Source organism: Anolis sagrei, chromosome 11 (genome assembly GCF_037176765.1).
Source record: "Anolis sagrei isolate rAnoSag1 chromosome 11, rAnoSag1.mat, whole genome shotgun sequence".
NCBI classification, from domain to species: domain Eukaryota; kingdom Metazoa; phylum Chordata; class Lepidosauria; order Squamata; family Dactyloidae; genus Anolis; species Anolis sagrei.
In genome coordinates, this window is record NC_090031.1 from 3,573,128 (window position 1) to 3,600,933 (window position 27,806).

At 39.0% G+C, this 27,806-nt stretch overlaps 1 protein-coding gene across 1 annotated transcript; it reads left to right on the forward strand.

Annotated features, from left to right (window-relative positions):
- On the forward strand, positions 1 to 27,806 carry PTPA (protein phosphatase 2 phosphatase activator). Its single transcript, XM_060757508.2, has 10 exons — positions 1 to 180; positions 1,973 to 2,073; positions 3,361 to 3,447; positions 5,784 to 5,909; positions 6,418 to 6,535; positions 8,235 to 8,334; positions 9,647 to 9,771; positions 10,576 to 10,676; positions 21,976 to 22,083; positions 25,885 to 27,806. Exons 1-10 carry the CDS (start codon positions 108 to 110, stop codon positions 25,957 to 25,959), a joined length of 1,014 nt encoding a protein of 337 aa, XP_060613491.2. The 5' UTR covers positions 1 to 107; the 3' UTR covers positions 25,960 to 27,806.

Here is a 27,806-nt window from a genome sequence, read left to right on the forward strand (position 1 = left end):
CCGCTTCCAAGATGGCGGAGGGGGCGGCGCCATCTTGTTACCTAACGTCAGGCGGTGAGAGTTGAGAGGAGGAGAAGGAAGGAAGGGAGGAGAGAGGCGGCGGGAAGATGGCCGAGAGCGAGCGGCAGGCCGGGGAGCCTTCGGGGCCTCAGGAGGACAGCCAGGCGGCCCCTCGGAAAGGTCGGGAGAGTGGGAACGAGGGGCCTACCTGGCAGGGCGGGAGGGCAGGCCTCACCCCTTCCCTCACCCCAACCAGGCCTCAAGCAAGGAACCCTCTGAGGGAATCACTATCTATTACTATTATTATTATTATTATTATTATTATCATTACTACTATTACTATTAGGATCCCTCTGAGGGAATCACTGTTGATTATTATTAGTATTATTATTATTACTACTATTACTTTTTATTATTTACAATCTTAATTTCTAATTATTATTTATAATCATAATTACTTTATTCCTTAATATGTATGAACTTCTGTATGAATATATATATATATATATATATATATAAATACTTTAATAATAATTTATAATTATAACTCATTTTTATTATTTATAATAATTATTTCTAATTATTATTATTATTTATAATAATTATTTATTATTAATTAATATGTATGAACATCTGTGTGAATATATATATAATTGTTTTAATAATAATTTATAATTATAACTTATTATTTTTATTATTTATAATAATTATTTCTAGTTCTTATTTATAATCATAATTATTTATTGTTAATTAATATGTATGAACACCTGTATGAATATATATATAATTGCTTTAATAATAATTTATAATTATAACTATCATTTTTATTATTTATAATCATTATTTCTTCTTATTATTAATTATAATCATAATTACTTATTATTCATTAATATGTATGAACTTCTGTATGAATATATATATATATAATTGTTTTAATAATTTATCATAACTATCATTTTTATTATCATTATTATTACTACTATTACTTTTTATTATTTATAATCATAATTTCTAATTATTATTTATAATCATAATTACTTATTATTAATTAATATGTACGAACATCTGTATGGATGTATATATAATTATTTTAATAATAATTTATAATTATAACTATTATTTTTATTATTTACAATCATTATTTCTAATTTTTATTATTTATAATTATTATTATTTATTATTAATTAATATGTATGAACATCTGTATGAATGTATATATAATTATTGTACATATTTGTGTGTATATATATTAATAATATATATGAATGTATGCATCTATATTTGTGTGTGTGTATTTGAATATTTAAATAAATTTGTATATATGTGTGTCTGTTTATATATATATATATATATTAATATGTGTGAACATCTATATGAGTGTATATATATTTATAATTATTGTACATATTTGTGTCTATATATATATATATTTGCAATTTACCAACCTAGTTCTATATATATTAATTATATATATATGAATATATAATCTATGTGTTTATATATATATATATATATATATATCTTTGGGGGAGTGGAGTGAGCTCCCACTGTTAGCCCCAGCTTCTACCAACCTAGCAGTTCGAAAACATGCAAATGTGAGTAGATCAATAGGTACTGCTCCGGTGGGAAGGTAACAGCGCTCCATGCAGTCATGCCGGCTACATGACCTTGGAGGTGTCTATGGACAATGCCGGCTCTTCAGCTTAGAAATGGGGATCAGCACCAACCCCCAGAGTCGGACGCAACTAGACTTAATGTCAAGGGGAAACCTTTACTATACACATACGCATACACACACCTGTTTCATATATACTCATCCTGAAGGTCATTTAATATGCAATAATTTTAATAATGTTACACATGGATCCAAGTCTATGTCTGTTGAGCCCTCATTCTTATCTTGGATATTGTAGAACTTTGGATTTCAAAGGATGGGGTAATGAATCTGCAACCTTCTTTTCCTCTCCCCCAGAATCCCCTGAGGAGGCCATGCTTCCCCTGGGCCAGAAATTTATGATTCCCAAAAAGGAAATTAACATGGTTCCCGACATGGCAAAATGGAAACGCTCCCAGGTAGGTTATTATTATTATTATTATTATTATTATATCCTGGATTATTGAGGACTTCTGGCACAAGCATACCATAGAATTGTGCTGAAGGACCTAGAAAATAGCTATTCTATCTGAGGTGGATAAATGAAACTTCAGATTTCGAAATATAGTTGGCATGTATATATATTTATACTAGCTTGGGGACCCGGCAATGCCCAGCTTATTAGAAAAAGGCATTTTTGGTCACTAGGGTTCTGTATGCCAAGTTTGGTCCAGATCCTTCATTGGTGGGATTTAGGGTGCTCTCTGGATGCAAGGTGAACTACAACTCCCACATGGGTGGGTCAGTCCCACCCAAACCTTCAGTATGTTCTGATGGTCAACGGGATTCTGTATGCCAAGTTTGGTCCAGATCTGTCGCTGGCTGGGTACAGTTCTCTCTGGATCCTGGTGAACTACAACTCCCAGAAGCCAAAGTCATGTCACTCCCAAACTCTGCCTGTATTCACAGTTGGTCATGTTGGGTCTGTGTGCTAAGTTTGATGCCGGTCCATTGTTGGTAGTGGGATTGCGTTTCCTCTGGATGTGAATGAACTACAATTCTCTGAAATCAAGGTCATCCCCCCCCCCAAAAAAAATCTGCTCCAGTATGTTCTATTGGTCATGGGGTTCTGTGTTCCAAGATTGGTCCCTGTCTATTATCGGTGGTTGTCATGGGGGTACTGTGTTCCAAGTTTGGGTCAGGTCCGCCATTCGTGGGAGTTGCAGTGTTGTCTGGAAGTGGGTGAAGGTACTCCAAATCCCATAGTCTGTGCTTCATTCAGTTCCCACCCCAAACCCCTCCAGTAGGTTCAGTTGGTCATGGGGGCTGTGAGTGCCAAATTTGGTTCCGATCTATTGTTGGTGGTGGTAATGATATCTCCCAATGTAGGTGAACTACAACTCCCAGAAATTAAGGTCGGTTCCTCCAAACCTCTCCAGAACGTTCAGTTGGTTATGGGGGTTCTGTGTGCCATGTTAGTCCCAATTCTATCGTTGGTGGGGATCAGAGTGGTGTTTGATTGCACGTGAACTATACATCCCAGTACCTGCAACTCCCAAATGTCATGGCCAGTTCCCCCCAGATCCTCCCCCCACCCCCAGTATGTTATGTTGGTCGTGGGGAGTTTGTGTGCCAAATTTGGTCCATGTATGTCATTCGTGGGGGTCGCAGTAGTCGCTGGATGTGGATGAACGTCCTGCAAATTCCACCGTATTCTATATGCAAAATATCTAGTTGTTTTTCTCATTATTCTCCTTTTTTTTAAGGCTTATGCAGATTATATGGGCTTCATTTTAACCCTGAACGAAGGCATCAAGGGCAAGAAACTGACCTGCGAATATAGAGTCTCAGAGGTGAGCAAAATGGACCGTATTTTTCCTCTTTCTTAGCGTCAAAGCAACCCAGATCTCAGACTAGTCCAGACAGGATTGTTTCACAATCGGCACTGACGAAATTACCAGCTGCAAAAACTGTCAGCTGCAAAATAATAATTGCAACTGCAACTACCCTTTGTTGGGATGTTATGGACAAAATAACAACAAAAACAACATAGTAATAATAATAGCAACACAACCACCCTTTTTTGCAATGCTACAGACAAAATAATGATAACAACATAGTAATAATAATAGCAACACAAACCACCCTTTTTGGGATTCTGCAGGCTAAATTATAATGATGATAATAATTGCAACTGCAACCACCCTTTGTTGGGATGCTGCATACAAAACAACAACAACAACAAAGTAATAATAATAGCAACGCAACCACCCTTTGTTTGGATGCTATAGACAAAATAACAACAATAACAATATAGTAATAATAGCAACACAAACCACCCTTTTTGGGATTCTGCAGGTTACATTATAACGAAAATAATAGTTATAATAATAATTGCAACTGCAACCACCCTTTGTTGGAGTGCTGCAGACAAAATAACAACAACAACAAACAATATAATAATAATACAGTAATAGCAACACAACCATACTTTTTGGGATTCTGCAGGCTAAGATACAATGATAATAATAATTGCAACTGCAACCACCCTTTGTTGGAATGCTACAGACAAAAAAACAACAACGTACTACTACTACTGCTGCTGCTGCTACTACTACTACTACTACTACTAGTACTATTATAATAATAGCAACACAACCATCCTTTTTGGGATTCTGCAGGCTAAATTATAATGATACTAGCTGTGCCCTGCCACGCGTTGCTGTGGCTTTTAGTAAGAGTTTTGAAGTCTGTGCCTGGCCTCTCTTCCTTCCTTCACTCGCCCTCTTTCCCTCTTTCTCTCTCTCACACTCCTTCCTTTCCCCTCTTTCTCTCTCTCTCTCTCTCTCCCTCTCTCTCTCTCTCTGGCATCCCTCCGTCCTCCCCCTTCTTTATGCTTGTGTGTAAACTTGAGTATCTTCTGTTGGTCATGGGGGTTCAGTGTGGCATGTTTGCCCCAATTCTGTCGTTGGTGGGGTTCAGGATGCTCTTTGAGTCTTGGTAAACTCTGAATCCCAGTGACTACAACTCCCAAATGTCAAGGTCTATTTCCCTCAAACTCCATCTGTGTGGATATTAGGGCGTATTGAATGCTTTGGTCCGGATCCATCATTGTTGTCTTCCAAGTCGCTCCCTCCCTTCGCCCCACCCCTTCCCTCCCTGAGTCACTCCTTCCCTCCTCCCCCCCCCTCCGGAAAGACATGCCCCCTCCCTTCGCCCCACCTCTTCTCTTCCTGATTGACTCCTGGAAGGAAAGGGGTGGGGCGAAGGGAGGGGGCGTGTCTTTCCGGAGGGGGGGGGAGGAGGGAAGGAGTGACTCAGAGAGGGAAGGGGTGGGGCGAAGGGAGGGGGCGAATTTGAAGACACGCCTCCTCCCTTCGCCCCACCCCTTCCCTCCGTGAGTCACTCCTTCCCTCCTCCCTCCCTCTCCGGTTAGACACGCCCCCTCCCTTCACCCCACCCCTTTGTGTGTGCCACGCGGGGGGGGTGAGGGGCGGCGCGTGCGCGCGTGGCGGGGAGTTTGCACCGCGCACGTGTGTGTGTGCCGCGCGGGGGGAGGGGGGGAGGGGCCGTGCGTGCGCGCGTGCCGGGGAGTTTGCGCCAGTGCGCATGTTCAGTTGTTTTGCGGTGTTTTTGTCGTTGTTGTGGTGTTTTTTTTTTAATTTGGAGTACATTAGTTTGTACCGAGTGGGTTGTCCTAGGGGCATGGCAATTCTGGTTCAGTTTCGTTGGGGGGCTGTGGAGTTATACGGCTCCGTACGACGCCCCTTACAGATTTATATTATAGATTAATAATTGCAACTGCAACCACCCTTTGTTGGGATGCTGCAGGCGAAATGATGATGACGATGATGATGATAGCAACTGCAACCATCATTTTTTAAAATGCTGCAGGCAAAATAATAATAACAACAACCCTTTGTTGGGATGCTGTAAGCAAAATATTAACAGTAACAATGACAGCAACCCCTTTTGGGGGATGCTGCAGGCAAAATAATAATAATAATAATAATAATAATAATAATAATAGCAATGCAACCACCCTTTGTTGGGATACTGCAGGAAAAATAATAATAATAGCAACAACAGCAACCCCTTTTTGGGGTGGTGCAGGTTGAACTAATGGTCCCGTGTCGGGCCTTTCCTGTGGCGTGACGAGCTTTCTTTGCTCCTCCTCCTCCCCTTGCAGCCAATTGAGAAGCTGGTGTCCCTCCTGAACACTTTGGACCGGTGGATCGAGGAGACCCCTCCGGTGGACCAGCCCTCTCGCTTTGGGAACAAGGCCTTCCGGACATGGTACGCCAAGCTGGACCAGGTAGGCAGGGGGGAATCGGAGGGCGATCCTGCCCCTTTCGTCACACAGAGGCAATTTAACATTCCAGCTTTCTGGCTTCATGAGGGTATGCTCGATTCGGGCCACAGGGGGGAGCTGTCGCTTCACCATCCACTTGTGACACTGAGTCTTTGATGGAGTACTTCCTCATTCTTCCGCATGCCGCTGAAAGGTTTTTATGGTGTCGTAAATTAGTTAAATTAGTAACCTAAATTTCCTACTTGGCAGAAGCAACTGTCTTTCGGGCTGCATAGGTCAACAGCATGCTAGACTATTAATGGTCGGGAGCTCACTCTGACCCAGGCTGGCTTTGAACTCATGACCTCTCGGTCAGTAGTGATTTAATGCAGCTGGCTATTAACTAGCTGCACCACAGCCCGGTCCTGTTTCCCCACTTGCGCAATTAATGGGAAAAAAGTAACGAAATTGTGTTGTACTGACAACATTTTTACCAACTATGTTTTAGAAACATGCCTTTCCCTTTCCTTAGGGGGCAGAGGGCCTGGTTGCCACTGTGATCCCCAAAGACCTGGCCGGTGCCGTCCCCGAAGTGGCCGTCTACCTGAAGGAATCGGTCGGGAACTCCACCCGCATCGACTACGGGACAGGTAGCTGTTGTTCGCTCATGGATCCAGAACCACTGTAATAATCCATTGCAAAAATATTACATTACCATATATACTCGAGTATAAGCCGACCCAGATTAATTACACTATATAATAATAATAATAATAATAACAACAACCATAATAATTCCATTGCAAAGTTATTACATTACTGTATGTACTCGAGTATAAGCCGACCCAGATTAATTACACTATATAATAATAGTTACAATAATAATAATTCCATTGCAAAGATATTACATTTCCGTATATACTTGAGTATAAACCGAACCAGATTAATTACACTATATAATAATAATAATTAAATTGCAAAGATATTACATTTGCGTATATACTCAAGTATAAGCCGACCCAGATTAATTACACTATGTAATAATAATAACAATAATAAAAATTCAATTGCAAAGATATTACATTCCCGTATATACTCAAGTGTAAACCGACCCAGATTAATTACACTATACAATAATAACAACAACAAATATATTACATTACCGTATATACTCCAGTATAAACCGTCCCAGATTAATAACACTATACAATAATAATAATAATAACAATAATAATTCCATTGCAAAGATATTACATTACCATATGTACTCAAGTATAAGCAAACCCAGATTAATTACACTATATAATAATAAAATATTCAATGGCAAAGATATTACATTACCGTATATACTCAAGTATAAACTGACCAAGATTAATTACACTATACAATAATACTAATAATAACAACAACAAAGATATTACATTACTGTATGTACTCAAGTATAAGCCAACCCAGATTAATTAACTATATAATAATAATTACAATAATAATAATTCCATTGCAAACCTGTTACATTACCGTATATACTCGAGTATAAGCCGACCCAGATTAATTACACTATATAATAATTATTACAATAATAATAATTCCATTGCAAACATATTACATTACCGTATATACTCGAGTATAAACCGACCCAGATTAATTACACTATATAATAATAATTAATAATAACAACAATAATAATTCCATTGCAAATAATTCCATTGCAAAGATATTTAAGATAAGGCTGTCATCTGTAAAATAAATTGGCATTCCTATTTCCAAGGTTTAAATAGAACGTATATATTCAAGTATAAGCCAGCCCGAATATCAGCCGGCCAGGTCCATCACTCGAATATAAGCCAAGAGGGGCTTTTTCACCCCTAAAAAATGATGTATCGGTGAATAATGCACGCAAATCTCAGTAGGGTGGCCTTTTGCAGCTGAGAGATGGTAATTTTGTCAGCGCTGATTGTTTTTAAGTGCAGGCCAAGGTCTTTGCAACTGCATAGCCAGCCGATATGCTGCTGTTGACCAGCAGTGGGTGCTGTTGTCCTTCCAGTTGTTTGTTTAGGTTTTTACATTGGATACTGTGATGTTTTTATCCTTTTCAGTGCTTTGAGTCTCTTTTAGGGAAGGAAGCAGAATAATAATAATAATAATAATAATAATAATAATAATAATGTAATCACATTATTTTAGCCCTCTTGTACCCTGCCTTGAGCTGTAAAGTTGCTATTTATTACTGTTATTATGAATATCATTAATATCGATCAATAAATATAATAAAATAATATTATATTTATTGGGGTCACAACCTGCAGTCTTAAGGAGCTCTGCCTTGACCTTTGACCCCCCCCCCCCCAGGCCACGAAGCCGCCTTTGCCGCCTTCCTGTGCTGCCTTTGCAAGATCGGGGTCCTCCGGGTGGATGACCAGCTAGCCATCGTCTTCAAGGTCTTCAACAGGTAAAGAAGGCACCACCCAATCCCTCCTGACAGATGGCCATCCAGCCATAGATATGATAGAGAAATAGGAGATACATAGTAGATATGTCCTAGAATACTTGAGTTGAATGGGAAGTGAAAGAGTGCCATCCAGTCCAATCTACTTTTGCCAGGTCAGGAAGGCACAATCCGATCCCTCCCGACAGATGGCCATCCAGTCATAGATGTGGTTGATTGATAGAGATATAGATACAGGTAGATGGATAGATGGATCGTAGACTCATAGATTTGAAAGTGAATCCAAGGGCTATCCAATCCCTTTGGCCAGGTAAACAAGGCACAATCCGATCCCTCCCGATGGATGGCCATCCAGCCATAGATATGCTAGATAGGTACAGAGGTACAGATAGATTGATGGATGGATCATAGATTCGTAGATTTGAAAGTGAATCTAAGGCCAGGTAAAGAAGGCACAATCCGATCCCTCCCGACAGATGGCCATCCAGCCATAGATGTGGTTGATTGATTGATAGAGATATAGATACAGATAGATTGATGGATGGATCATAGATTCATAGATTTGAAAGTGAATCCAAGGGCCATCCAAATGCTTTGCCCAGGTAAACAAGGCACAATCCGATCCCTCCTGACAGATGGCCATCCAGCCATAGACATGATAGATAGATAGATACAGAGATACAGATAGATTGATGGATAGAGCATAGACCCATAGATTTGAAAGTGAATCCAAGGGCTGTCCAATCCCTTTGGCCAGGTAAAGAACACACAATCCGATCCCTCCCGACGGATGGCCATCCAGCCATAGATATGCTAGATAGATACAGAGATACAGATAGATTGATGGATGGAGAATAGATTCATAGATTTGAAAGTGAATCCAATGGCCAAGCAGTTCCACCCCCTTTGGGCAAGTAAAGAAGGCACCATCTGATCTCTCCCAACAGATGGCCATCAGCCATAGAAATGATAGATAGATAGATAGATAGATAGATAGGTAGGCTGATAGAGATTGATTGATTGATGGGTCATAAACTCATAGTTTGAAAGTGAATCCAAGGGCCATCTAGTCCAACTTCCTTTGGCCAAGTTAAGAAGGCACAATCCGATCCCTCCCGACAGATGGCCATAAAGCCATAGATAAGATAGATAGGTAGTTATAGACATATGACAGAATCCTAAGAGTTTGAAGAGAGTCTCAAGGGCCAGTCAGTCCCAACCCCCTTCTGCCAAGTAAGGAAGGACCCATGCAATCCCTCCTGACAGATGGCCACCCAGTTTAAACCGGACCTCCCTCCCTCGCCTCTCTCTTCAGGTACCTGGAGGTCATGCGGAAGCTGCAGAAGACCTATCGGATGGAGCCAGCCGGCAGCCAAGGCGTCTGGGGCCTGGACGACTTCCAGTTCCTGCCCTTCATCTGGGGCAGCTCTCAGCTGATAGGTATTTCCTTGGAAGGGGGACATATTTTTCTTTCCCGGCACTTTAAGGAAAGGCAGCCGAAGTGGCCCTTTGGTGTTGCCCCCCTCCCCAATTTAAATAATATAATAACAATTATAATATAATGTAATAATTATATAGTAATAGTTATATTATTATTATTATTATTATATAATTATTTTATAATAACAATAATATAATATAATTATATAATAGTTATATAACAATTATCATTATATAATACTATTATTATTATTATTAAGCTTATTATTATTTCCCCTTTTCCCCTCCAGATCATCCCAACCTGGACAATAATATAATATAATAATTATATAATTATATAATTATAGTTATATAACATTATTATATATTATTATTATTATTATTATTATTATTATTATTATTAAGCTTATTATTATTTCCCCTTTTCCGCTCCAGATCATCCCAACCTGGACAATAATATAATATAATAATTATATAATAATAGTTATATACAAATTATTATTATATAATATTATTATTATTAAGCTTATTATTATTTCCCCTTTTCCCCTCCAGATCATCCCAACCTGGACAATAATATAATATAATAATTATATAATAATAGTTATATACAAATTATTATTATATAATATTATTATTATTATTAAGCTTATTATTATTACCCCTTTTCCCCTCCAGATCATCCCAACCTGGACAATAATATAATATAATATTTATATAATAATAGTTATATAACAACTATAATTATATAATACTATTACTATTATTATTAAGCTTATTATTATTTCCCCTTTCCCCCTCCAGACCATCCCAACCTGGAGCCGCGGCATTTCGTGGACGAGAAAGTGGTAAACGAAAACCACAAGGACTTCATGTTCCTCGAATGCATCCGCTTCATTACCGAGGTGAGGCCCATCGCTTTATTTTATACTATTCTCTCGATCTGGTTCCCTTTTGTCCCCAAAAGACAGCAAAGGATCCGGACATGATTCTGGAACCGGGGGGATAAAAGGAAAAGATCAATCCCTCCCGACAGATGGCCATCCAGCCATAGATAAGATAGATACATAGACAGAGGAAGAGACAGATATGAGATAGATATCAATTAGACATATCCTAGAGTTGAAAGGGAGCCCAAGGAAGGCCACCCAGTCCAACCTCTTACTGCCACATCAAGAATGCACCATCTGATCTCTCCTCACAGATGGCCATCCAGCCATATAAATGATAGATTGCGTTGTTGTTATTTGTGTCTATTTTGAGGTGGGGATAGATTATGGGTTTTGTGTTTGGTTTTTTGAATTTGTATTTGTTTTTCAGAAATTACATATGTGTGTGGTATTTATTGGGTTTTTATAAGTCTTCTGATAGATCGTGTTGTTGTTATTTGTGTCTATTTTGAGGTGGAGATAGATTATGTTTTTTTTTTTTTTTTTTGAGTTTGTATTTGTTTCTCAGAAATTATATATTTGTGTGTCTGTGTGGTGTTTATTGGGTTTTTATAAGCCTGCTGATAGATTGTATTGTTGTGTTGTTATTTGTGTCTATTTTGAGGTGGAGATAGATTATGGGTTTTTTGTTTTGTTTTTTGAGTTTGTATTTTTTTTCAGAAATTATATATTTGTGTGTATGTGTGGTATTTATTGGGTTTTTATAAGTCTGCTGATAGATTGTGTTGTTGTGTTGTTATTGTTACTTGTGTCTATTTTGAGGTGGAGATAGATTATGGTTTTTTTGTTTTTTGAGTTTGTATTTGTTTCTTAGAAATTATATAATTCTGTGTCTGGTGTTTATTTGGTTTTTATAAGTCTGCTGATAGATTGTGTTGTTGTTTGTGTCTATTTTGAGGTGGGGATAGATTATGGGTTTTTTGTTTTGTTTTTTGAGTTTGTATTTGTTTTTCAGAAATTATATATTTTTGTGTGTGTGATATTTATTGGGTTTTTATAAGTCTGCTGATTGTGTTGTGTTGTTGTTATTTGTGTCTATTTTGAGGTGGGGATAGATTATGGTTTTTAGTTTTGTTTTTTGAGTTTGTATTTGTTTTTTAAATAATTATATATTTATGTGTGTGGTATTTATTTGGGTTTTTATAAATCAGATGATAGACTGTGTTGTTATTTGTGTCTATTTTGACGTGGAGATAGATTATGGTTTATTTTTTAATTTGCATTTGTTTTTCAGAAATTACATATTTGTGTGTGTGTGGTATTTATTGGTTTTTTATAAGTCTGCCGGTGGGAGCTAAGCAGGGTCAGACTTGGTTCGTGTTTGGATGGGAGACCATCAGGAAATACCAGGACCTATAAGCAATAATAATAATGATAATAATTTTTATTATTATAATATAATAATATATTATAATGTAATATATTACATTACAATGATGCTTGTCTGTTCTTAAGCTGAAAAGCACACGTCTGTATTTTAGATGGATTAGGAATCATCTGTTTTCCCTTGTGATGGGCAGTAAGAACACCTAAAGCTTCAGAGAGCTTCTGTTCAACCATTTCTAAGCTCCCTGCTTGGGCGGTGATGGCACGATCGTCAGCATAGATGAAACTCTCTGTCTCTTCTGGCAGTGGCTGGTCATTTGTGTAAATGTTAAACATTGTTTTTACCATCTGCTTCTCTGACCCTGGAAATCAAGAAAAAAGCTCCTGTTTGGTAGCAGATTTCCTATGAAGCGGGTGAAGTGGTAATAGTATAATAATATGGATACATATAATCATAATTAAATAGTAAATAATTATAGTAATATCATCATAAATAGATATAATAGTAATAAGTACATATAATAATATAGATAAATCTAAATAATAATAACATAAGTAAATATATCTATAGATAAATGTTATAATATAGTTATTTTTATTTTTATTTCTCGTGTCAGGGCAGCCAGTCAATTATATTACATTTCTAACAGAACAAAGCAAACAAACAGAGAAAATACAAAATGTATGAGTTTGGTAGTTGGTTAAATGTCCTTTGACCAGTATCTGGCCCCTTGGAGTGACTCTGGTGTTGCTGCAAGAAGGTCCTCCCTTGTGCATGTGGCAGGGCTCAGGGTGCATTGCAGCAGATGGTCAGTGGTTTGCTCCTCTCCACACTCGCATGTCAAGGATTCCACTTTGTGGCCCCATTTCTGAAGATTGGCTCTGCATCTCGTGGTGCCAGAGCGCAGTCTGTTCAGCACCTTCCAAGTCGCCCAGGGAGGAGTCTCTCATTTGGTATCAGCCATTGGTTGAGGTTCTGCGTTTGAGCCTGCCACTTTTGGACTCTCGCTTGCTGAGGCGTTCCAGCGAGTGTCTCTGTAGATCTTAGAAAACTATGTCTGGATTTAAGTCGTTGACGTGCTGGCTGGTACCCCAACGGGATGAGCTGGAGATGTCTCTGCCTTGGTCCTTTCACTATTGGCTGCTACTTCCCGGCAGATGTCAGGTGGTGCAATACCGGCTAGACAGTGTAATTTCTCCAGTGGTGTCGGGCGCAGACACCCTGTGATAATGCGGCATGTCTCATTCAGAGCCACATCCACTGTTTTAGCGTGGTGAGATGTGTTCCACACTGGGCATGCGTACTCAGCAGCGGAGTAGCACAGCGCAAGGGCAGATGTCTTCACTGTGTCTGGTTGTGATCCCCAGGTTGTGCCAGTCAGCTTTCGTATGATATTGTTTCTAGCACCCACTTTTTGCTTGATGTTCAGGCAATGCTTCTTGTAGGTCAGGGCACGGTCCAGAGTGACTCCCAGGTATTTGGGTGTGCTGCAATGCTCCAGTGGGATTCCTTCCTTCCCAGGTGATCTTCAGAGCTCGGGATGCTTGTCTGTTCTTGAGATGAAAGGCGTGTGTTTTAGATGGGTTGGGGATCAGCTGGTTTTCCCTGGAATAGGCAGTCAGAGCACCTAGAGCTTCGGAAAGCTTCTGTTCAACCATCTCAAAGCTCCCTGCTTGAGCAGTAATGGCACGATCATCAGCATAGATGAAGCTCTCTGTCCCTTCTGGCAGTGGCTGGTTATTTGTGTAGATGTTGAACATGGATGGAGCGAGCTCACTCCCCTGAGGCAGGCCGTTCTTCTGTGTCCGCCATCTGCTTCTCTGGCCCTGGAACTCAACAAAAAAGCTCCTGTTTTGTAGCACGTTTCCTATGAGGCGGGTAAGGTGGTAGTCCCTATAAATGTAATAAGTAAATATGACATAATATAATAGCAATATAAGTACAACAATATAAATAAATATAAAGGTGGTATTTATTTATTTACTATATTTATATACCGCCCCTCTCAGCCCGGAGGCAACTCGAAGCGGCTTACAGACGGCAATCAATGCCCCCAAACAACATAAAATACAGTTAAAAACATTATGTATAATATAAATCATATAAAAGCCACAAACAATAAAAACCATAAAACACAAGTCGTCCTTTGTAATATTATAATTTTTTTCTCAGGGGAAGATGATGCTTTACAGTGTCAGTATCACTATATTATTACAAATAATAATAATAATAATAATAATAATAATAATAATAATAATATTATATTGTTAGCAACCTTGAGTCCCAATGGAGAGAATGGCAGGATAGAAATAAAGATGATGATGATAATAATATTGTTAGCTGCCTTGAGTCCCAATGGGGAGAACGGCGAGATAGGAATAAAGATAATAGTAATAATAATATTATTATATAATTTTTATTATTTTATCATCATTTTGTTTATCTTTTTCTGAATAGTTCTGCCTCTTACTGCCACTAGGTGGCACCATAGAGCCACAGTGTATAGATCTTGGCTATAGCTCTCCTGCATTCTATTGCTGGACTATGGAAACTAGCTGGGTGAGTCACACTCTCTCAGCCTCATTAGAAAGCCCCTCTGGATAAACCTGACCAAGAAAAAACTGAACCAAAAATCCGGGTTTCCCTATAATTGGGATGCCCCAAATTCTATATTCAAACTGGCCTTTCTGCTTGTAATGAAATATATAAATAATAATAATAATACAATATAGAGACATATAAACATAATTAAATAGTTAATAATAATAATAAATATAGTAAATAATGATACTATAATCATACATAGATATAATAGTAATAAGTAAATATATTAACATAGATAAATCTAAATAATTATAATTATTAGTATTAGTATTTATAATAATAATAATAGTAATAAGTAAATATATCCATAGATAAATGTTATAATTAGTAATCACAATATATCTAAATGTTAGAATAAACATAATAAGTAAATATGATATAATATAATACCAATATAAGTATAACAGTATAAATATAATAATATAGTAATAAAATATAGATAAATGTCATAGTAATATTAGTAAATATAACAATATAAGGATAATATAATAATATACATAATATAATAATAGCAATGTAAATATAACAAATAAATATAATAATATAGTCTTGATATAGATAAATGTTATAATAATAAATATAATAAGTAAATATAATTGTAATAATATAAATAAATATATTAAGTACATATAATAAGCAAATATAATGATAATATAATAATATAGGTAACATAATAACAGTAATATAAATAATCATAACAATATACATACAATAATAGTAATTATAAGTAAATGTAATTTTAATTATATAAGTAATATAATAAGTAAAATTAATAATAGAATAATTACATATAATAATAATATAATAAGCAAATAATAATACAGATAAATCTAAATAATAATAAGCAAATATAACAATATAAGAAAATATAATATAGATTATAAGTAAATATAATATTAATAATAAGCAAATAATAATGTAGATAAATCTAAATAATAATAAGTAAATATAACAATATAAGAAAATATAATAATATAGATAATAAGTAAATATTATAGTAATAATATAATAAGCAAATAATAATATGGATAAATCTAAATAATAATAAATATAACAATATAAGAAAATATAATGATATAAATAATAATAAGTAAATATAATAATAGTAATACACTAAGCAAATAATATAGATAAATCCAAATAATATTAATAATAATATAGGTAAATGTCAGAATAATAATAGCACTATATTCAATGGGATCTGTGGCCTCTTTGGGGACCCCAGCCACCCACCCACTTGATTTCTATGGGAAGGAAAGAGACGCCAGTGAAGGAAACCAGGGTGGTCTTCCTTTCCATTCCCAAAGCAATGCAACCTTTCTCTTTCTGCCTCGGCCTCCCTCTCTTTCCAGCCTCAATTTGGCATTCTTTTGGGGAGCAAGAAAGAAAAAATGAAAGCAGAGGGGCTCTGGTTTCATCTGGACGTGAGAGCCAGGCAGCTCCCTTCCCCCTCTCCTCCTTTCTCTCCTGCCTTCCCCCCTTTTTCCCCTCCTTCCTTGGCAGAGGAACCATTTACAAAAGGCCGATTCTCTGGGGAGGCCGAGAGAGAAGAGAGGAAGGCAGCCGCGTCTGTGAGTAATTTCCTGCTCAATATGGCTGCCCTGACTCACTCCGCTCCCTTGGGGTCAACGGCGGGCCTGCCTTGTTCCTCCTGCACTCCCGCTCTTGCGCACACAGCAGAGAAACACACACACACACATAACACACAGCTCAGGCACACAGGCACCCTTCCTTCCTTCCTCTCTTTCTCTCTCCTTCTTTCAGTCTTTCTCTCTGTCTTCCTTCTTTCCTTTCTCTCCTTGCTTTCTGTCCTCTCTCTCTTTCATTCTCTCTCTTTGTTTCTCTCTATGTGTCTGTCTTCCTTTCTCTCCCTCCTCCCTTCCTTCCTTCCATCCATCTTCCCTCCATCTTTCCATTCTTCCAGTCTTCCTTTCTCTCTTCCTTCCTTCCTTTCTCTTTCTTTTTCTCTCTATCTCTGTCTTTATTTCTGTCTTCCTTCCTTTCTTTCTCTCCTCCTTGCTTTCTCTCCTTCTCTCTCTCTCATTCTCTCTTTCTCTTTCTATGTGTCTGTCTTCCTTTCTCTCTCTTCCTCCCTCCCTTCCTTCCATCCATCTTCCCTCCATCCTTCCATTCTTTCAGTCTTCTCTCACTCTCATTCTCTCTCTTTCTCTCTATGTGTCTGACTTCCTTCCTTCCTTCCTTCCTTCCTTCTTTCCTTTCTATTTCTCTCTTACTTTTAGTCTTTCAATCTTTCTGTCTTCCTTCCTTCCTTTCTCTCTCTCTTTCTGTCTTTCTTTCTCTCTCTCTTTCTGTCTTCCTTCCTTTCTTTCTCTCCTCCTTGCTTTCTGTCTCTCTCTCTCTCATTCTCTCTCATTCTCCCTCTTTCTTTGTTTCTCTCTGTGTGTCTGTCTTCCTTTCTCTCTCTTCCTCCATCCCTTCCTTCCATCCATCTTCCCTCCATCCTTCCATTCTTTCAGTCTTCCTTTCTCCCTCCCTTCCTTTCTCTCTCTCTCTGTCTTTCTTTCTGTCTTCCTTCCTTTCTTTCTCTCTCTCTCTGTCTGTCTTCCTTTATTCCTCTCCTCCTTGCTTTCTGTCTTTCTTTGTCCCTCATTTTCTTTCTTTCTCTCTCTCTCTCTCTGTGTCTGTCTTCTTTCTCTCTCTTCACCCTTTCCTTCCATCCATCTTCCCTCCATCCTTCCATTCTTTCAGCCTTCCTTCCTTCCTTCCTTCCTTCCTTCCTTCCTGCCTGCCTGCCTGCCTGCCTGCCTGCCTGTCTTCCTTTCTTTCTCTCCTCCTTTCTTTTCTTTCTCTCTATCTCTCTGATTCTCTCTCTTTGTTCCTCTCTGTGTGTCTGTCTTCCTCCTTTTCCCTCTCTCTCTTCCTCCCTCCCTTCCTCTAATAATAATAATAATAATAATAATAATAATACTTGATTTATACCCCGCCACTATCTCCCCAAGGGGACTCGGGTCGGCTTACATGAGGCCACACCCAACAATAGAGTAAAACGATATAACACAAGAACACAACAGAAAATAAGAAAATAAAATAACCAATATAAATAAACGGTGCAACAATATAAAACCAGAACATTAAAACGCTGGAAATAATCACAGTGGGCAGGGTCAATTGCAAAATTAAAATTTTAAAACATTGGGTGAGAGGGCAATGTCATGTATTTCTTCCGTCTGTCCGTCTTCATCCTTCTATTCTTTCTGTCTTTTCTCTCTCTACCTTCCTTCCTTTCTCCCTTCCTTCCCTCCCACCCTTCTTTCCCTTTGCAACCCAGCCTGCCTTTGTGTGTGAGAAGGATCCCATATGCAAGTCCCCATGTCCATGATCCATCCTCCTCCAAACCACAACAGTGGGTCATGTAGAGTGGGTCAAACCCACAGAACCAATCTTGTTCCTAACTTGGGGACTGCTTGTATATAAAACATATACATATATATATATACCTACACACATACAAATATATGTATTAGTTTTGGACAGCATAGGGAAGGGTGTGTGTTTATATATATAAATGTAATGTTTGTTTGTGGGATTAACATAACTCAAAAACCACTGGACGAATTGCTGCCAAACTTGGACACAAGACACCTATCAGGCCAACAAGTGACCATCACTCATAAAAACACTGGAAAACACAGCAGAAGAGACTTAAACCCCTCCCCCCAAATACATTACAATGCATGCGCAAAACCACCTATATACCCAAACAAACATATATACACATATATACAAATATATACACACACATATACACAGGCTGGACGTGTGGCAAGGGACAGCTAGTATGTGTGTGTGCGTGTGTTGGCTTGGGTTAGACTTAAAAATGTTGCTGTTCTGACTTACAAACAAATTCAACTTAAGAACCAACCTTCAGTCCTTATCTTGTTCATAACTTTGGGACTGCCTATATATAAAATTAACACACACACATATATACACACACTATATATACTATGTACTATATACATATACATACACACACACACACATATATATATACACATAAGTAAGGGTTTCCCCTGACATTAAGTCTATACTGTCTCTCTCTCTCTATATATATATATATACACACATATATATACACACACACATATATATACACATAGGTAAAGGTTTCCCCGTGACATTAAGTCTATACTGTCATATACACACACACACACATACACATGCATACACACATATATACACACACACATATATACACATAGGTAAAGGTTTCCCCCTGACATTAAGTCTATACTGTCATTCATATATATATGTATATGTATATGTATACACACACACACACACATATATATACACACACATATATACACACACACACATATATACACATAGGTAAAGGTTTCCCACTGACATTAAGTCTATACTGTCTCATATATATATATATATATATATATATATATATATAGACACACATACACATACATATATACATACATACACACACATATACACACACACACACATATATACACATAGGTAAACGTTTCCCCCTGACAATAAGTCTATACTATCATATATCACACACACTAGCTGTCTCCTGCCACGTGTTGCTGTGGCCCAGTCTATGTATATGTGTTTTTTGTGTGTATATATTTGTGTATATGTGTATATATGTGGTTTTGTGCATTTTGGGGGGGGGGGTCTTTTTGCTTTCTAAGTCCCTTCTGCTGTGTTTTTAGTGTTTTTGTGAGTGATGGTCACTCGTTGACCTGAGAGGTGTCTTGTGTCCAAACTTGGTGTCAATTCGCGCAGTGGTTTTTGAGTTATGTTAATCCCACCAATGAACATTACATTTTTATTTATATAGATACACGCACACACACACACCTTTCCCTATGCTGTTCAAAACTAATATTTGTATGTAATCCCACCAACGAACATTACATTTTTATTTATATAGATGCACAAACACACATTTATATATATTCATTTTGGACAGCATAAAGAAGGGTGTGTATGTGTGTGTATGCCTGGAGTTGCACTTTAAAAAGTCCCTGTTCCAACTTGCAAACCTTGTTTGTAACTTGGGGACTGCCTGCCTTGACCAGAAGCCTCTTCCTGCCATGGAAAGCCTCTTGGAAGCGCAATGCCACACGAGACACGTCTTGTGTTGAGTTCTTTCCTCTTGTTTCAGAAGAGGAAGGGCGTTACTTCGAAACAGTCCCTTCTCGGTGGGTCGAGTCTGATGATGTCATGGAAATTCCCCTGTTTTGGCCGGGCCCCATTCCCTCCTTCTCCTTCCTTTGTCAGGAGCCCTGGCCAGGTTTCCTCTTGTGATGAGATGCAAACACATTGGTTTTGAATGTCTTCAAACCCCATCTAGAGGCAATGTGGGGCAGAAATATCCAAGCCCAAATAGATTCGTATCCCATTTAGAGGCCACACAGGGTTGACTAGGACTTCAAGAAATGAATGGATGGCAGAAAAAATGGCAGAAAAAATGGAACTAAAATATATTAGGGACAATGTGGGTTTCACAAGAGCATTGGGGTACCAGTGGATTGCAAAATAAATGTATTTATATCCCACCTAGAGACAATTTGGGGTCAATTAAGACTTTGGGGATCAATGTATGGGAAATATATCAATTTGAAATGTATTTATATCCCATCTAGAGACAATTTGGGGTCAATTAGGACTTTGAGGAACATTGTATGGGAAATATATTTATTTATAATGTATGTATATCCCACCTAGAGATAATGTGGGGTCAATTAGGACTTTGGGGATCAATGTATGGGAAATATATTTATATATAACGTATTTATATCCCATCTAGAGACAATTTGGGGTTGATTAGGACTTTAGGGATCATTATATGGGAAATATATCAATTTAAATTGTATTTATATCCCATCTAGAGACAATTTGGGGTCGACTAGGACTTTGGGGAACAACGTATGGGAAATATATTGATTTATAATGTATTTATATCCTATCTAGAGACAATTTGGGGTCAGTTAGGACTTTGGGGATCAATGTATGGGAAATATATCGATTTAAATTGTATTTATATCCCATCTAGAGACAATTTGAGGTCAATTAGGACTTTGGGGAACATTGTACGGGAAATATATCGATTTAAATTGTATTTATATCCCATCTAGAGACAATTTAGGGTCGATTAAGACTTTGGGGATCAATGTATGGGAAATATATTTATTTATAATGTATCTATATCCAATCTAGAGACAATTTGGGGTCGACTAGGACTTTGGGGATCAATGTATGGGAAATATATCGATTTAAATTGTATTTTTATCCCCTCTAGAGACAATTTGGGGTGGATTAGGACTTTGGGGATCAATGTATGGGAAATATATCAATTTAAATGTATTTATATCCCATCTAGAGAAAATTGGGGGTCGATTAGGACTTTGGGGATCAATGTATGGGAAATATATTGATTTAAATTGTATTTATATCCCATCTAGAGACAATCTGGGGTTGATTAGGACTTTGGGGGTCAATGTATGGGAGATATATTGATTTATTATGTATTTATTTACAACATTTATATGCTTCCCTTCTCACCCCTAAGGGAATTCAGAGCGGCTTACAACATAGGTAGGTAGGTAGGTAGGTAGGTAGGTAGGTAGATAGATAGATAGATAGGCTTGATAGATAGATAGATAGATAGATAGATAGATAGATAGACAGACAGACACACATACATACATATATACATATACATACAATATATTATATTAGCATAGTACAATATCAGTATTATATATTATTATATTGTACTATACCACTATTGTAATATTATTAGTAATATTGCATGTAATATATACCGTAATATATAATTATAATATTATATTATTAATATTATTTTATTGTATTACATTATAATGATATAAATATTATATGTATATACATTATATTATATTGCATTATATTATATTTATATCCCCATCTAGAGACCATTTGGGGTATCATCATATTGGAAATACATTGATTTGAAACAATCTAGAGACAATGTGGAGTTCATGAAGACTTTGCGGGATCCACAGATGGCAAAAATATGGAATTAAAATGTATTTATCGCCCATCTAGAGAGAATGATGTGGGGTTGCCCATGGAAAACCTAGAGATTCCTGGAGAGAACGTATTTATTAAATGTGTACAAATTATTATTATAGTTGGAAGGGATAACTATATTATTATTATTATTATTGATAAATAATAATGATGATGATGATGATGATCAAGAGAGAAAAGCAGGGCAGCAGTGACAACAACAACATTACTACTACTAATACTACTATTACTAATGATGATGATGATTCCTATTTTCAGATGAAGACGGGCCCCTTCGCCGAACACTCCAACCAGCTGTGGAACATCAGCGCGGTCCCATCGTGGTCCAAAGTCAACCAAGGCCTGGTCCGCATGTACAAAGCGGAGGTGAGGGACGGAAGGGGTTCAGAGTCCTGTTTAGAATCCTAGAGTTGGAAGGGGGCCCCAAAGGCCATCCAGTCCAACCCTCCCCCTTCTTCTGTGGAGGAAAACACAAGTATATGATCAGATATGATTACAGATGTGTGTATGTGTGATAGATCTAGAGTCATAGATTTGGAAGAGACTCCCAAGGGGCCATCTAATCTAACCCCCTTTCTGCCAGGCAGGGATACACCATCAAAGCCCTCCTGACAAATGGCCATCCAGCCATAGATCAGATATGATGACCGATGTGTGTATGTGTGTGTGATAGATCTAGAGTCATAGATTTGGAAGAGACTCCCAAGGGACCATCCAATCTAACCCCCTTTCTGCCAGGCAGGAAGACACCATCAAAGCCCTCCCAACAGATGGCCACCCAGCCATAGATCAGATATAACAACAGATATAGATATAGATATATGTGTATATATTTATTTATTTATTTATTTGGGGTTCTTTTACCCCGCCCTTCTCACCCCGAAGGGGACCCAGGGCGGCTTACACAGTAAGGCAACAAATAGATGCCAATATCACAACAATCATCACAACAATCATCACACTTACAGTAAAATTTCACAGTTAATAACGGCTTCATGCATTATTCCAGTAAAAATTTATAAAATCAATAAAAACAATACAAACCTAAATTCCTCCCTTACATTGTCAGTGTTTGCTGTCTCATAGTTCCGCTTTTAATACCATTTTGTCCATCCTGCTGGTCTTTAATTGCCTGGTTGCCCAAAGGCCTGGTCCCACAACCAAGTTTTCACCCTCCTCCTGAAGGAGAGGAGGGATGGTGATGCTCTGATTTCCCCGGGGAGTGAGTTCCACAGGTGAGGGGCCACCACTGAGAAGGCCCTGCTCCTCGTCCCCACCAGCCTCACTTGTGAGAGTGGTGGGGTCGAGAGCAGGACCTCCCCAGATGATCTCAAGCTCCGAGGTGGGACGTAGCGGGAGATACGTTCGGACAGATACACTGGACCGGAACCGTACAGGGTTTTATAGGTCAAGACCAGCACCTTGAATTGTGCTCGGAACTGAACCGGCAGCCAGTGGAGCTGGCATAGCAGGGGGGTGGTATGCTCCCTGTATGTCGCCCCGGTGAGCAATCTGGCTGCCGCTCGCTGGACTAGTTGAAGTTTCCGAACAGTCTTCAAGGGCAACCCCACGTAGAGAGCGTTGCAGTAGTCTATTCGGGATGTAACAAGAGCGTGGACCACCGTGGCCAGATCAGACTTCCCGAGGTACGGGCGCAACTGGTGCACAAGTTTTAATTGCGCAAAAGCTCTCCCGGCCACCGCCGAGACCTGGGGTTCCAGGCTCAGCGGTGAATCCAGGATCACTCCCAAGCTGCGAACCTGCGACTTCAGGGGGAGTGTAACCCCATCCAGTACAGGCTGTAACCCTATACCCTGTTCGGCCTTACGACTGACCAGTAGGACCTCTGTCTTGTCTGGATTTAATTTCAATTTGTTAGCTCTCATCCAGTCCGACACAGCAGCTAGACACCGGTTCAAGGTCTGGACAGCCTCCTTGGTGACAGGTGTGAAGGAGTGACAGATCTGGACATCATCTGCATAGAGATAACATCGCAGTCCGAAACTCCGAATGATCTCTCCCAACGGCTTCATGTAGATGTTAAACAACATTGGGGACAGAATTGATCCCTGAGGGACTCCACATGACAATGGCTGTGGAGCCGAACAGGTGTCACCCAGTAACACCTTCTGGGACCGTCCCTCCAGAAAGGACTGGAGCCACTGCAAAGCAGTACCCCCAAGTCCCATCTCTGTGAAGCGTCCCAGAAGGATACCGTGATCGACGGTATCGAAGGCCGCTGAGAGGTCCAGCAGAACTAACAGGGACACACTCCCCCTGTCTAGCTCCCTGCGAAGATCATCTACCAAGGCGACCAAGGCTGTTTCCGTTCCATGTCCCGGTCTAAAGCCAGACTGTGCCGGATCAAGATAATCAGTGTCTACCAGAAACCCCTGGAGTTGTGCTGCCACCACACGTTCCATGACTTTGCCCAAATAGGGGAGATTGGAAACTGGCTGATATATATGATAGTATAAAGTCATAAATTTTGAAGAGACTCCCAAGGGGCCATCCAATCTAAGCCCCTTTCTGCCAGACAGGAAGACACCATCAAAGCCCTCCCAACAGATGGCCCCCCAGCCATAGATCAGATAATGACAACAGATATAGATATATATGATAGATATAGAGTCATAGATTTGTTAGAAAGCCTCCAATGGGCCATCCAGTCCAACTGCCTTCAGCCATAATAATAATATTAACAGTATTATTATTATTATTATTATTATTATGTTTTTGTGTCAGTAAAATAATAATAATAATAATAATCTTTCTGCTGTGGACTCATCTTATTGTGTTTCTAACAATAATAATAATAATAATAATAATAATAATAGTAATAATAATCACACAGTCCTAGACGCTTAGGAAGTGTTTGACTTGTGATCTTGTGATATGAAATCCATCATATAGATCTCGTTTGCTGTGACATACTGTGCTTTTGTGTCAGTAACATAATAATAATAATAATAATAATAATAATAATCTTGTCTGCTGTGGACTCATTTTGTTGTGTTTCAAATAATAATAATAGTAATAATAATAATCATCATCATCATCATCATCATCACACAATCCTGGACGCTTGGGAAGTGTTTGACTTGTGATTTTGTGATATGAAATCCATCATATAGATCTCGTTTGCTGTGACATACTGTGCTTTTGTGTCAGTAAAATAATAATAATAATAATAATAATAATAATAATAATAACAATAAACCCTGAAAGGCCCAGGACAGAGCCCTCTTTTATGGCACAATGATGATGATGATGATGATGATGATGATGAGCCCAGAAATGCCCAGGACAGAGCCCTCATTATGGCACCATAATACTAACATCAATAATAATAATAATGATAATGATAATAAGCTCTGAAAAGCCCAGAACAGAGCTTTCTTTATGGCACTATGATGATGATGATGATGATGATGATGATGATGATGATGAAGAGCCCTGAAAGGCCCAGGACAGAGCCACCATAATAATATTAATACTAACAGCAATAATAATAATAATAATAATAATAATAAGTTCTGAAAAGCCCAGAACAGAGCTTTCTTTATGGCACTAAGATGATGATGATGATGATGATGATGATGAGCCCTGAAAGGCCCAGGACAGAGCCACCATAATAATAATAATAATACTAACAGCAATAATAATAATAATAATAATAATTTCTGAAAAGCCCAGAACAGAGCTTTCTTTATGGCACTAAGATGATGATGATGATGATGATGATGATGATGAGCCCTGAAAGGCCCAGGACAGAGCCACCATAATAATAATAATAATAATACTAACAGCAATAATAATAATAATAATAATAATAATTTCTGAAAAGCCCAGAACAGAGCTTTCTTTATGGCACTAAGATGATGATGATGATGATGATGATGATGATGATGATGATGATGAAGAGCCCTGAAAGGCCCAGGACAGAGCCACAATAATAATAATACTAACAGCAATAATAATAATAATAATAGTGTTCGACTTGTGATTTTGTGATACGAAATCCAGCACAGAGATCTCGTTGGCTATGACATACTGTGTTTTTGTATCAGTAAAATAATAATAATAATAATAATAATAATAATAATAATCACAATAATAACAATGCTGCATTGCCTTCCTTCCTTCCCTCCCTCTGTCCTCCTTCAGTGCCTGGAGAAGTTCCCCGTGATCCAGCACTTCAAGTTTGGCAGCCTGCTCCCCATCCACCCGGTCGCCTCGTAGGAGAAGAGGGAGAAGGAGGCGGCCCCCCACTTTGGGAGGTGGGACCCCCGGAAGAGGAAGCACCGTTCCGGAAAGGTCTCCCACTGAAGAAAGAGCCGGAGCAAGGGGCCCCTGCCTCTCCACCCAAGGGCCCAAAGCGAGAGCCTGGCTCCGGACCACAGCCTCCCCTCGTCGCCCCTTTCGCTCTGGCACGTCCCACACTCTTTGGTTTCTTTCCTCCTTGTCGTTTTGTTCTTATTCTAATTATTATTAATATTTTGTTAATTTAACTTATCTGGTGGGGGGAAAGGCAAAGGGCAGTGGATGCTGGGTTTTGCGATCCATAAAGGGGAGCGAGGCGGTCGGAAGAGAGAGTCCATTGGTCAACCCAGTTGGGAGGCCTAGGTCTGTTTTGCTCAGGGTGTGCTTGCTCATTTGGGACTGCAACTCCCATCATCCCCCGTCATGGCGGATAAGGATGCTGGCAGGTGTCCTTCCTCCCCCCCAAAAAAGTTTTTCAACTTCATAACAGCAATAGGCATCATTGCACTGTACTGTCATTGCACTGTATATTACATGGCAATGGGATTTGTAGTTTAGAGGCTGCATTGGGAATCGGGATCCCTTGGAAGCATTATAGCACTTCTGTTCCACTCTAGCTCCACAGCAATGTTTTTCAGGACACTGGGATTTGAAGTTTAGGCCAAAAGGGAGTCCTTGGGCCTCCCCAAACTACAAATCCCATCGTTCTGCCATTGAAGCAGAGTCAGGATCCCTTGGAGGCGTTGTAGCACTTCCATTCCACTCTCGCTCCCATGGCAATGTTTTGCGGGACGCTGAGATTTGTAGTATAGGCCAATATTGAGCCCTTGGGCCTCCCCAAACTACAAATCCCATCCTTCTGCCATTGAAGCGGAGTCAGGATCCCTTGGAAGCATTATAGCGCTTCCATTCCACTAACGCTCCCAATTAAATCTTTTGCAGGATGCTGGGATTTGCAGTTTAGTCCAATAGGGAGCCCTTGGGCATCCCCAAACTACAAATCCCATCCTTCTGCCATTGAAGCGGAATCAGGATCCTTTGGAAGCATTATTGCGCTTCCATTCCACGCGCTCCCATGGCAATGTTTTGCGGGACCCTCAGATTTGTAGTTTAAGCCAATAGGAGCCCTTGGGCCTCCCCGAACTACAAATCTCATTGTTCTGCCATTGAAGCAGAACATAGCGCTATCACAATGTGGAATCCGGTGCGTAACACTGTCTTTTTTTCTTTCTATTGTTCATGCGCCAAAATGGAGACCGGTTTTGCCATATTTGGTCCATTTGAGGCCTTTTTTTAAACACTTAAGGAAATCAATTGTACCTTTAGATGGCTTTTCGGTTAAATAGGGGATGATGACGCAGGGCGGAAAAACTTCCTTGTCGCAAAGGCAATAAACCGAATTCTGTTGGGTTTTCAGACCCGGGCAAGACACTCACAGGCGGGCAAAGCGGCATTAAATTAAGCATTAAAATGGGGAAAACGGTCCGTTTTGTTTTGTTGGGAAACAATCGGGAAACTCGGCGGGCGCTTTGAGGGATTTCGGTGGCTGCAAAGCCGGACATTGAAGTCTCCGAAAAAAAGGCAACTTTTCTCGAAATGCAGCCTCACATATGCAAAGCCGGGTTATGTAGCAGACGTTGCTTTTTTTTTCTTTTTGCTGTCGAATCGGATTGCGCTCCTTCCGCTTCCGTTCCGTTCCAAGCCTTCTTTCTTTCTGTTCTGTTTGTCGGTCCCTCCGCCTGCGTTTTGGCCAAGCGCATGTCCCAGGTCATCCTCATCATCATCATACTCCTCCAGGTCGGAATTAAACACTGTTTTGCAGCCGG

Excerpts from the sequence above, each read along its gene's own strand:
- PTPA (XM_060757508.2), top strand. The coding sequence starts at position 108 with ATGGCCGAGAGCGAGCGGCAGGCCGGGGAGCCTTCGGGGCCTCAGGAG. Across the intron at positions 9,772-10,575 it reads GGGCAGCTCTCAGCTGATAG|ACCATCCCAACCTGGAGCCG; the intron begins GTATTTCCTTGG and ends TTCCCCCTCCAG. Across the intron at positions 22,084-25,884 it reads TCCGCATGTACAAAGCGGAG|TGCCTGGAGAAGTTCCCCGT; the intron begins GTGAGGGACGGA and ends GTCCTCCTTCAG.